Source organism: Piliocolobus tephrosceles, chromosome 1 (assembly GCF_002776525.5).
Source record: "Piliocolobus tephrosceles isolate RC106 chromosome 1, ASM277652v3, whole genome shotgun sequence".
Taxonomy (NCBI): domain Eukaryota; kingdom Metazoa; phylum Chordata; class Mammalia; order Primates; family Cercopithecidae; genus Piliocolobus; species Piliocolobus tephrosceles.
Window position 1 is genome coordinate 35,431,198 of NC_045434.1, and position 13,102 is coordinate 35,444,299.

At 35.3% G+C, this 13,102-nt stretch overlaps 2 protein-coding genes across 4 annotated transcripts in view; one reads left to right on the forward strand and one right to left on the reverse strand.

Moving 5' to 3' along the window:
* ANGPTL1 (angiopoietin like 1) overlaps window positions 1-8,747 on the reverse strand; it is a 21,425-nt gene extending 12,678 nt beyond the window's left edge. The window contains exons 1-3 of one of the 2 annotated variants that reach the window (XM_023231276.2): window positions 8,414-8,747; window positions 6,790-6,898; window positions 2,333-3,181 (exon numbers count right to left, since the gene is read on the reverse strand). In XM_023231276.2, the coding sequence (XP_023087044.1) occupies window positions 2,333-3,155 (823 nt within the window). In that variant the 5' untranslated portion in view covers window positions 3,156-3,181; window positions 6,790-6,898; window positions 8,414-8,747. The remainder of the gene's footprint in view (window positions 1-2,332; window positions 3,182-6,789; window positions 6,899-8,413) is intronic. The other variant, XM_023231277.2, reaches the window with a different exon arrangement.
* The window catches only part of RALGPS2 (Ral GEF with PH domain and SH3 binding motif 2), a 198,967-nt gene that overhangs the window by 138,680 nt on the left and 47,185 nt on the right, over window positions 1-13,102 (forward strand). The gene's annotated exons all lie outside the window — the stretch shown is intronic.

A 13,102-nucleotide genomic window follows, 5' to 3' on the forward strand; every position in this document is an offset into this window, starting at 1 on the left:
TGGATGGATGGATGGATGGATGGATGGATGGATGGATGGATGGATGGTTTGGCTTGAGCCTTATTCTTTGAGTAGGCAGAAAGCTTGGAAAATATTTAGGGGAAAATGAGTGGATTTATTTTGTTGGAACAGATGGTTTTTGTGAAGGAAACTAGTGGAAGGTCCGCTAGGAAAGCAGGCTTGATTCTTTAGGACATTATTCTTAGCCAGACTAAGCAAATTGGACTTTTTCTGTTTGCAGAAAGCAGATATGTAAGTAGTTTAAGAAGATGGATCTGCTGGCAATGTAAATATATTTTGATGGAGAGAGAAAACAGAGTTACACCAGTTGGCAAGCTATTATACAGTTCATAGTAAGAACTAACATTTGAGTGCCAGGCACTGTTCTAAGCACTCTTCAATTGTTAAATCTTACGAGGTAAATACTGTTATTCCCATTTCACAGGTAAGGAAACTGAAGCACAGATAACTTTCTTTCCCCAAAGATCACACAGCTGGTAGCCTATGGAGTCTCTGCCTTCTGGCTGCTGCTGTGGATCATTTGAATGTAAACGAGAGTTCTGGCTCTGAATAGAAATGAGGGACCTGCACACAAGAGACCAAAAAGGAGACATGGGTAGAATTCAGTGGCCTGTGTATGGGGCAGCTGGGGAAGTGTCAAAGATGAGCCAGCCTCATTTGGAAAGGGGTGACAACATTAATCAAAACAGAGATGTTGAGATCAAATGGTGAAAAGACAGTTAACTATCTTCCAGAAGCATTCAGACCTACAAGTAGACAGACGTATAAATAAATAACTTCAATGTAATACCATATAGAAAACATGTGTAAGAAATAGTCAGTGATTTGGGGAAAGAGCCACCTAGGTATGTTTGTTTGAATCTGGGAAGTCATAACATCAAAGGTATTGTTTGAGTTAAGCCTTGAGATCTGCTAAATTGACAGATAAGCTGAAAGAAGGTGTTTCAATAAAGAGTAGCATTTGAGGTAATGATGAAATATCCAAATGCAAACATCTAGCTTTGGTTAAATCAGGAGGGAGAGCTCCATTCAGGAATCATCTGAGCAGTGGTGATACTTGAAGCCAAAATATTCTAAAGTAGAGTATCTTGAAGAAAGACTTTAAGGCATAGAAGGAAGAAGATGCCAGTGAAGGACCTAAAGAAATAGGAAGGAAGGAAGAATATTAAAATGGAGAAGGCCAGGAAAGCAGGGCTGTGAATAGCCAAGTGGTATTCACTGACAGAGATGAAACCACTTCGTGATATATTTCTTTCTAGTTTTATTCATTGTTTTTATTTTTATTGTTTAAAATTATTTCATAGTATATATTTTATGACCTGCCTTTTCAATGAGTGAATGAGCTGCAATTTATTTACTCATTGCTTTGGGGTCTTTGGGTTTTCCCTTGCACTCTTAGAAAGCAAATCACCTTGGAGATTCTGGGGAATGAGTTATAAGAAAATGGATGCAAGTGTAAACTAAATATCAGAAAGTTAGCAGTGGGTTTAGCAAACTGAAACAAAGATGAATTATTCATCTTTGCTTTCTGGACAGCTAGATCAGTGACTGATATTGAATTCATGAAGAGAGAAAGAAATGAAATTTAAAAGTAGAGTTTGGAATCATGCATGATCAATGCAATCTTTTTTTTATAGTAATGAACATTTATGTTTCTTAGGATACACAGTACTAATTATTTAGCCTTGCAAATAGGAGCGATACCTTTTCTTCTTGAGACTGAGGGGAAGAGGTATGGCTTTTGTACAGATGCTTTCAAGATAAGAAAGAACAAAACTCAGGACCTGATTAGACTTACTCAGTATGGTAGTAGATGAGTCATCTGCTGAGAGAGGAGATAATGAGGTGTGATTACAGCTTGAAGAGAGTGAAAGCAAAATTTTACGTGTTTCTTTTGAAGAAGATGATGGTACAAGCAGCAGGAGGTAAATAAAAGAATTGTCGGGTAGCAGCGATGACCCAGCTAGAAGCTGATAGGATGGTTATGGCGCACAGGAGTGGTTCGGAGGGGAGCATGAACTTATTCCTGTCTCAAGAATAGTAGCCCCTCAATTATAAGAATTTGGATGGAAGACTATTTTTTTTCACAGAGTACACTAAGTTTTTGTAAACTCCTAGAAATTCAGAGCTGGAAGAGGAGATGTATTTAAGTTCAATTCTTGATATTAATAAAAAACAAAAATAGAAATTTTAATGTACATGTATAATAACATCACAAAATGAAGAATAAGCATTTATTATGAGCATTGTTTCATAAAGCATAAAAATATTAAGCTCATACTCCCACGTTTTACAGTAAGAGGTTACTCACCTTCGTTGATGAAAGTTACTGGTGGTATCTTGAAAGGGCTTTTGGTGGGAGAAGTTGCCAGATCAGGTGGTGGCATTAAATCTCTGGGATAACCTGGATCCCTCTGAATCTCGTTACCTCCCAGCAGACCAGGAGTATACTGATGGCTGTTAGGAATATGTTGTGGCACCACCTGGACAAGTGGGGGAGACACATGGGTGTCTTGTCGGGAAAATATCCTCAAGCACTGTTCTTCCAACAAAGTGATCATCACAGATTGGTTATTGACAAGATCAGTCAAGGAAGCATATTTCACCTCTAGTTCCTTGTACCTTGTTGCCATCTTCAACATTTCTGTGGTGACATTGAGGATTTTGTTTTCCAATTGGGAAAGTTCAAGTGAATTATCCCTCTTACGGATAATCTCATGTAATAGTTGCATGTAGAGTTGAGTAACACGAGAGTTCATGTTACGGCTTTCCTTTCTCAGCAGCTTTACCTCATTCACAATGTTTCCATCTACATCCACCACCAGTTGCAGAACATCTATCTGCCGCTTCTGCCTGGAGAGCACATCCTTCAGGTTTTCAAGGTCCATCCTGGTGATCATGTCTTTAATGGTACTTGCATCTTGCCCTTTGGTGTTGACACAGATTGGCCCTGTTATTCTTTGTTCAGGTACCAGGAATGTGTATGCACATTTCTTTGCTTCCTCTTTACCATCTGTGGCACGAGGGTATCTTCTCTGGTTTATTTTTTTAATTTTGAATTGTCCACCTCTACAATGTCCAGCGTCCACTAGTAGGAAGAATAGCACACCTAGGGTCCAGGTAAAAGCCTTCATTTTGAAATGAGGTTGTAAAATGATGTCTTTTGAAAAACAAATCAGTGAAGGGGAAAAAGCAAAAAGAATTCATGTTAATCTACATTAAAGTCAGTAATATTAAAAACTATCTGAGGGAAAACTGAATATTGGTGTTAATAAATTAGGCTAGAATTAACTTTATTAATTTCTTAAATTTAATATTAAGTTGTAGTACTTTGGCACTTGTTTAAAAATTAGGTTTCTTATTGTAATGCTTTTTATTCCCCAGTTTATTGAGCAGATTTTGGTCAGTGTCCACTCTGTGCGAAGGTACACTGCTAGTGCTGTTGAGGCTTTTGAGACCCTGATAAGATAGCTTTCTTACCTTTAAAAAGCTCACTACCTTAAGACTATGAAAATGGTACACAGTATTTGTAAGGCATTAATTAAAACATTCTTGTCTAACCAGTATTACAATTACCAGGTGACTTTACTAACCAATGTTTTAGATTCATACCGTGCGATTCCAATTAAATTGGTCCTCTGGAATAAAGTATGTCTTCTTCATTAAAATGTTCAATAAAGTTAAAGATTTTAGACAAATCTAAACCCAGATAGTTTTAGCATCGTATGCTTTTTATTTTTATAGCATCTCCTTTTGGGATTAGTGACAGGTTTTAGAATGATAGAATGCTCACAGTCATTGTGGGTAATTATATTTCCTGAACCATAATTATATGTACTCTAAGCTTATAGATGATTCAGCAGGTTTGTTCTTCTAACAGAAGTTCTACTGAACTGTATTTTGGTAAAATGTTAGTAATTTTCTACATGCGTTACCGAGGAAAGAAACATATCTGTAATTGAATATGAATGTCAGAGTTGGAAATGCCTTAGAGACCCTGTCATTCAAGAACCTCTTTGTACTCTGTGCATGTTGAAGGCTAAGGCCACACGAGGATTAGAACCAGGTCTAGATCGGGTTCTCTGGCCCATAGTCAGTATTTATAGCAGCAGCACATATACTAAAATATGTGCTTGGAATGTTTCGTTTTTGCTGTAGCAGATGAGAAATACTTCCTTATAGTACAAATTCTTCTGAGGTAACAGTTTCAAGAGCCAATACTTTTTCCTTTCTCTTTAGTTACCTCCCACAAAAGTAGCAGCAATGGGTAAGGTATGTTCACTCCATCGGATCTACTAACAAGCTGGTCTATTACAGGCCACCTTTTCACTCTTGCGAACTTGATACCTATCTGCCATTTTTTTTTTTTTTTTTTTTTTTTTTGAGACGGAGTTTCGCTCTGTCGCCCGGGCTGGAGTGCAGTGGCCGGATCTTGGCTCACTGCAAGCTCCACCTCCTGGGTTAAGGCCATTCTCCTGCCTCAGCCTCCCCAGTAGCTGGGACTACAGGCGCCTGCTACCTCGCCCGGCTAGTTTTTTTTTTTGTATTTTTTTGGTAGAGACGGGGTTTCACCGGGTTAGCCAGGATGGTCTCGATCTCCTGACCTCGTGATCCACCCGTCTCGGCCTCCCAAAGTGCTGGGATTACAGGCTTGAACCACCGCGCCCGGCCCTATCTGCCATTTTTGAAGGATGGCAGTGGATACCCTAAGACAGAGCTTTTCTGTCCAAATTTCCACATAAGTACCTGTTTCTTGATTTAAGAAACCAACTCCTAAGTCGTTTATGCCTGTTATTAATAACAACACAACAATAACAGTAATTAATGTTTATTGAGTAGTTGTTCAGTGTTAGGCACTGTTTTAAGCCATTTTCATGTTTTACTTATCACCACAACCCTATGAAGTAGATTATTATGATCCTCACTTTCAGATGGAAAACTTGGCATCCAAAAGTTAAATACCTTATTATCAAGAGTCACACAGGTTCATAGTGATGGAGCGAGAATTTGAATCCCGGCTGAGGACTTCAGAGTTCATGTTTTCAATCCCTTATATTTATGTAGCTTAACACATGATAACTATTTGCATTTACAACACTGAAGTAATGCTGTATCATTTTATAAAGGAGTAAAATCCTTGAGAAGCTAAATCACTCAAATGGGATTCAAACCTTCTACTCCTAACTTTTCTAAACCTGTGATTTTTACCCTAGTCATGTCATAACCACAGAGGAGTCTTAAGTTTATGTTTCTTGTTTTTCACAGCCTTTTCCTGGTTTACATCCATTTTCATTGACTAGTTACTTAATTATGCAAAAGTGTTTGTGGATAATTTTTGGTAGAATTTGTGTCCAAGTTCTGCCAAATCATTTTTTACATCTCAGACTTTTCTGCTGCAGTTTCTTTCCCTCCATATGTATTCTGTCAGCTGGTAGTTATATATCTAACCTATGATTATGGACCCCTCCCAAAAACAAAGGTCATGTCAATGAGATATAGACTCTTCTGCTATGGTCATGAAGACTACTGCTACTTTCACTTTCTAAAACCATGTTCTTTTGTTTTTGGTATTTTTCAGTTGAATAATGTCTTCAAAATGGGTAGATAATGAAAATAAGGCAAATATGGATGGAGTATGAAGAATTATTCTTATTTTACTAACAAGAGAGGGAATGAAAACAAAAGATAGGGAGGCCATAACAATCTGTATTTCTATTGAGGCCTTCTTTTGCTGACTGATAGCCAAAGCACACATGGGTTTTTTTTTTGGCTTTTTATGTTTTCGTAACTTGCTTTCTGACGTATATGGAAAATTTAGACAGAAACAGTCATCTATTTTATTTTTAAAAATAGACTTTTACTATATATATATTACCTATACCAAAAACCGATAAAATATTTATTATATCTCGAGATTCGTGGAATTTAGATATGGGTTATTTTAAAAACTAGGGACAATAAAACAAAAGCCGTCATCCTCCTGGGCACATGTATATCATTTTTCCTATATATTTAATTTAATTTACCTACTGCTAAAGTCCGTTCATTGTAATACTAGAATGGAAATTCTTAGATCATAAAATTATTTTACTTAAACAATATTTGCTATGAAATAAACTACCAAAGCAGGGAAAATGCAGGAAGTAATATAAAACTCTAAAACAAATAGAATTTTATGAGTAATATTCTGATTGAACGGCTCGTATTAATACCAGACACAGATTTTTATAGAACAGCTAAAAGTGCATCATCCAAGACTGCTGTTAGGACTTAGCATCAGTATTGTCATTGAAGAACAAAAAACACCAAAATGCTAATCTAAATTAAAATAAAAACAGCTTCCTTGTGTGTATTCTGCCTTGGCTCACTGTGGTTCCTATAAGATTAAATCATAAGATAAATCACTGTTTACCACAAGAAAAAGTGATCTAAATTAGCATTTAAAGGAGGTAACTAAAAGTTGATTTTTTAAATAAATACAATTTTTTTAATAATACAAAAGTATTGGCTTCACTGTCACTTAAAGCAGGGCAAGGAGCCACATTTCTTAAGTAGTAGACTAGCTACGTCAGGAGTAAAGAACTGGTTTTAAAAATACATTTACTGTTATGTTTTCTAAAAACATTCTCTTATTTAATATTTTCTCACATATGTTCTGTTTTGAAGCGAAAGATCCATAAATCTATGTTACCTCATAAAACTTTCTGTATATGTTAAAATTTTCCTAGGCCCCAAGAGAATGTTATAAATTAGTTACAGAATACTTACGTTTAAATCTAAGTCTTTACTTAGTTGTTTTTAGAAGAGAAAAAAAGTCTTCTATGCATTGGGTTAATTTTATTAGTAGCATTTCTCTTCATAGTTGCTATATTGCCAGCTAGTAGAGAGAAGAAACGAAAGTCAAGATTTGCCTCCTTTCAGATGGTAAACTCATAGAGGCATTTAACTGGCTGTGTCATGCACTGAAAACAACATGAGGCAACGAAGTTAAATTTATGAAGCATTCAGGATATGTTAGATAAAGAATTTCTAGATTGTGAAATATGTTCTGGGAAGAGACTTGAAAACAATCTAATCCCCTGGATATATTTAAGAAAAGGATAAATAGTTATCTGTGTGATTTGGGGTTCAGATTAAATGCTTGCCTTAAGACAGTGTCAGTAAGAACTGAGGCTTAATGAAGTCCTGCACTTTCCATAGCATGTAACAATAAAAAAGAGAGATGACAGTATTTCAGATCCACTATTGCTTGGGAATTTTGTTAAAATTTCTTGTAAAATGTGTGTTTAACAGAAATCCTGCCAGTATTTACAGTTTTAAATCTTTAAGGAAAGGACACGAAAGCAAAGTTGGAAAAAATTTTAGCTTTACCATTATTTGCTTGTTCAGGATTCTTAACCATTAATATCTTTAATTTTTACGAGGCCAAAGGAGCCCCAAATCTAACAAACTTAAGTGTCTTTGGCTTAAGGCATACTATTGGTAACGAGTAATTTTATCTTTAATAGTTTTTATAATGCATGTAAAAAAAGCTCCCAGATAGAATATTGAAGGAAACCTCTTTTGTGTGCTTAACAAAATTATTTCTATCTAAAAATATTACATATTTTTGGCCTTTTAGTCATGTATTTAATTAATTACATCTTCTGGGTTCTTATTTTCTATTGTTAATACTGACTACGTACATAGTGCTTTTATGTGTATATCATTAACTTAGCTTTTCCAAGTAATTCCATTTGTAGCAAGTTTAATTTCTGTCATCCAAATTAAATTACTGTTACATGTAAACCTGGAAAGCTATTTAAAAATTTGAATTGGAACAAGAAATGCCATAGATTACTCTTAAATCTGTACAAGAATTTCTGCTTAATATTTGGTTATACTGTAATTGAGATTTTGTTGCAAAGACTTTCAACTATTTTTATATCTTAGCTTTGTTTTATGACTACACTCTGAGAGATCCAACAGTTTATGTATGTCTTCAGCACACACACTGTAGCTGCAGGAAGAGAAACTAATTGCGTTCAGGACTATTCCTTTGTTTTTAATCATTGTGCTATAAACCTTATACATTTAATCTGTTACTTATTAAAATTTCTTTCTATTGTCACTAAAGCACTTGTTTTCAGAAACCCAGCATGGCATGCATGTATCAATCTGTAATCATATACACTAAATATCATTAAATTGAACCTCAAATAATGCATTAGCCATCTCACAGTACTTAATGTTTTTATGTCAAGTTGCAAAATAAAACCTTTTTTAGATGAGATAAACTAGTATATTCTAAAGGTCTTTGTTTAGTAAAAGATTCTGAAATTTCTACTACAAATATAAAATAGTTATGCATTTACTATACATAATATTTATAAATAAAAGACATATTAAATACCTTTTTGTATCTGTTGATACAGTGAATCCAGAAACTTGCTGCCCTTATTCTTGATTTTAAAAATCAGTGAAGTTTGTTCATCTGTGACTTTAATGGCAGCTGCATTTTTGTTTTGAACCGTTGAATCCAAGCTGTAAGAAGGAACTTCTTTTTCCTTTTACAATACTAATCAATTGAATTTGACAAGCCACCTGTGTAATTTTAAGTAGTATAGTAGAAGTTCTGGTCTGTGGGCCGTCTTTAATCCGGCAGAGAAAGCGTTGTGGCTTTGCTCTGTCTGCCACATGGAGAAATGCAGTAACCAGCTGCAGCTGACCCAGATTGTATATACAGTACCCCTGAATAGTGATTCCCTCTTTCTCAGTAGACTCAAGTTCAGCCCACATATTACATCACCAAAAATTACTGGAGACTGGGGGCGGGAATCTCCTCCTTAGGATTTCCTCTTTGTAGCCTTAAATAGGGGGGTGGGATCAGCAGGAGGTTGAATAGTTTCAAACAAGGAGAGATTGTGTGCAGGTTGAAGGAAGGGCACCATCTGGAAACAAACTATCATAGTTCAGCGGGCAATTATAAAACAAACATTTTAGCCTGCTGGCCAGAGATCTTTTAAGTTGAATACTGAAAAAAAATAGTGCTCAACTTTACTTAGAAGTAGTTGCAGGCTGATGAGTTTGGTTTTTGTTAACAAAGAACAAGAGCTAGACTTTGTCAGGAGGCAGCCACCTAAGTAATGTAATACTCTTTATAGCCTAGAAGAATTTGTAAACATTTTACTTATTAAGTTGCTAATGAAGGTTTTAAACTTAACAAGAAACTTGATGTTGTTGTAGTATGTTATGTCTTACTGTGTAATGTATCTTAAGATGAAACAGCTTTTATATATAATTACCAAACATGAGTGAAACTCTTTCAGATATTTAATACTTCTAAATATTAAAATTCTGGTGTTACATAATGTCATATCCTCCTATTGTACAAAATGACCTCTCTTCTCTGTATAAGGTCATTCTTGTTATTAACTGATGTGGTGTGGTTTAAAAACAAACATAACCCTGAACTGAGTAAAAAACAAGGAAGCTCTGACTCTCCACTAGCTATGTGAACTTAGACAAATCACTTTACCTGCCTCTGGCAAGGTTCTTCTGCTATGAAAATAGGGTGTTGGAAGAAATTAATAAGTGTTAAGTACAACTATACTATTGTATTTCATTAATTGAAGAAATGTTAAGTAACTCAGTAGCTGAAGAAACACAGATTTAGGCTTAAGTAACTTAATTTAGCACTTAAGTACTAAGTAGTGGAACTGGGATTTGAATCTGATGCCAAAGCATTATGCCACACTGTCTGTCATTGATTACCTAGTTGCTGTAAGCTGCTTTTAGAAAAAACTTTTGGGCTTTCTGTACATCCCTTCCTTATTGCTATAGCTTGTGCTGTTTTTCTCTTTCTGTTAGGCCACACTGTTGATCCACATCCTTTATTTAAAGTCTGAGCTTATTTTCTACCTCTTTCACAGAATCACTTCTTTGAATTCTATGCCATATATAGGTATACCAGAGGTTGCAAACACAAGGGCCTAGAAAGGCAAATGCTCACAAGAAGAATGGAGCAGGTGATAGAAGTCAGTGAAGTAAATCAGTAGTAAGATACTGGAGGGAAATGAAGTTTATGGCAAGTTGTCATCCTTTTGGTTGATTTAAAGGGATTTGCCTGCACCTTCTCAGCTGTACTTGTGGCCATGAAGGATTATGAGACAGTGTTGCCAGATCTTCCCATTATTCAGGAAAAAAGAGCCATTTAGATTTTTCCTGTAATACTTCCTGATTTTAAAAAACATTGGGATAGATGTGCTGCCAGCTTCCGACCTCTGATTTATATTATGTATCATTTCTTGAGCATTCGGTAATTATGTTGTAGTCACTAATGGTTTAAATCTGGGAAAAATAAGAGATAGTAAATTCTTCCTGAGCTTTTAAATTTCAGCAGTTTGGAGCTTTCTAACTTGAGCACTTAGTAATATCACTAACCAGGGTAGGAAATTGGAATGACAGGTATTTAGGGACAAATTAAGGCTAGATATGTTAAATTGGAAATGAAAGTCAGGATCTCAGTTGCATAGAGAGATTCAAAAGTCATCAGCAATTAGGTAGTAGCTAAAGCTATGGAACTAAGATACTAGAGAAAGTACATGTAGAATGTAAAGGAAGATTAATGACAGACCATGATACCAATTTCCAGGAAACCAGCTTCCAAGAAACATGAGGAAAAAGAAGAATGGTGAGGAAATTAGGGGAAAGATAGGAAAGTTCAAGGTAGGGAAAACCTGGGAACTAGAAGAGAATGGTTACAATACTGCAGAGAGATTACATAGGGAGGGGAGACCAAGAGAGCTGTTTTAAGACTTAGAATGAGAAAGTTGATAATGCCATTGCCAAAATAGTTGATAGATACAGATTTCAGATTACTTAGTGTGTTGAAGGGTGACTGGATAAAATTTAACTGACAAATTAGTGTCCACAAAACATCAAGAAATTAGAAATCCATAAGAAAAAGACAACCGAAAAGAAAAAATGGACAGAAACATTTATTACATAGAAATATAAATATTTAAACAGATTACTAATCAAGGAAATAAAAATTAAGACATAGAGAGATACCATTTTATACAGAAGATTGACAAAATTGAGACTGATAATACCAATTGTTAGCACAAATGTGGATCAGCAGAAGCTTATATACCATCATTGGGAATGTGAATTGATATAGCCTTGAAAAATAATGTGACACCATCTTGTAAAGTTGAATATTAATATACTTTAGCATTTGGCAATTTTGCTCCTAGGTGTGTTTATATATCCTGAAGAAATTTTGTACATGTGTACTGGGAGATGTGTATAAGAATGTCTGTAGCAACATGGTTGGAGGTGGGATGGGAGTAATTCAAAAGTCTATCAAATAAAATGAATGAGTTAATTGTAAAATAATCACACATTAGCTTGTTCTCATTATAAGGAATTACAGCAGCATTTAACAGCTTGGATAAGTCTTAGAAACAAAATGGAGCAACCACAGAAGACCATATTTTTAAATTTTATTTAATAAATGCTTATAAGTCACTTAGTATGTACTAGACACTTTTTTTTTTTTGAGGCGGAGTCTCGCTCTGTCACCCAGGCTGGAGTGCAGTGGCACGATCTCGGCTCACTACAAGCTCCGCCTCCCAGGTTCACACCATTCTCCTGCCTCAGCCTCCCGTACTAGACACTTTTCTGACATTACAAATACTATTATTTAATCCACATATACATTAAAATATGATTTTTAAAGCTCAAAAATAGGCAAAAGAAGGAATACAAACATATGTCTGGGTAAAAAAATGAAGTTCAGGGTAGTGGTTACTTCTGGACAGGAAGCAAGGAGATGAAGTAGAGGAGGAACATACAGATAGATACAACAGTATTGATGATGTCATAGTTCTTTTTAAGTTCTTTTAAAGTAGTATTTACCCCAACATATTAAAATATTAACATGTAACCAATAAAGTTAATAGATACTTTACATTAATTTTTCATATTAACTCTTCAAAATCTTGTCTGTTTTATATTCAAATACATCTCAATTCAGAATAGACGCACAAAACAGTAGTTACACGTGGCAAGTGGTTATCATATTGGACAGCACAGTCTAGTACAGGTGAGTTGTCATCTGAGTTTAACGATAGGATGGAAGAATGGCAAGAACTGGCACATTAGTACCCCGCTCAAATCCCACTTCTTCCTTGAAGCTTTCTCTGATCCCATCAGCAAGGAATGACTTTTTTTGCACAGAATTTTTACGAAACTCCTCTTTAAGCTTTTCTGCGCTACTTTTATATATCTTTTATTGCTGTTATTGATGTACCTGTGCCAACATCCCCATGCTATTTCTTCGAGGAATCTTTTAGCTCTCCTTAGGGATGTTGTAGTCATAAGTTGACTGGTCTTTCACAAATGTTTATTGTATTATTTGATAACAACAGGTGTCACATGTGTTGATAATTTTTCCTTAGGAGTGGGATCTCACTGTGTTGTCCAGACTGGTCTCAAACTCCTGGGCTCAAGCAGTCTGCCCACCTAGCCTTCTGAAGTACTGAGATTACAGGCGTGAGCCACTATTCCCAGCAATAATTTTCGTGAAATCACGATTCTCACACAAATATGAAATGAATATGTGTCAGAATTTTCATTTAAATTATTAAATTTACAAGGGAATCAAAAATATGTCAAGGGAGAATTCAAAGTAACACTCATATGCAATCAGGAATGCTGAAGTAAATGTACAAATAGTTGCAAAATTGGTCAACATAAGTCAACATTCATTAGATCCCACTGGACATAATTCTTTGGCATGTTTATGAACAATAATTTTTATTACCGGTTTTCAACAGCTGTGCAGAGTTGTGAAATAACTCAGAAGGACCAAACGGATGTACTGGAGACAGGATACCCAGTAATCTTTTTTTTTTTCCCCCAATCTCAAAATTTTTCACAATTTTCCTGACACATAAAAACTTTTATGTGTATCAAATATTACATTAAAAATAAAGTAAAGAATAAAATAAGTGTACTATTTTATGTTTCTCTTCCAAGGTGTGTGTTGAAGGGAGGACAAGGATGTTATCTTGAGGAGTGGGATCAGATTTGAAGG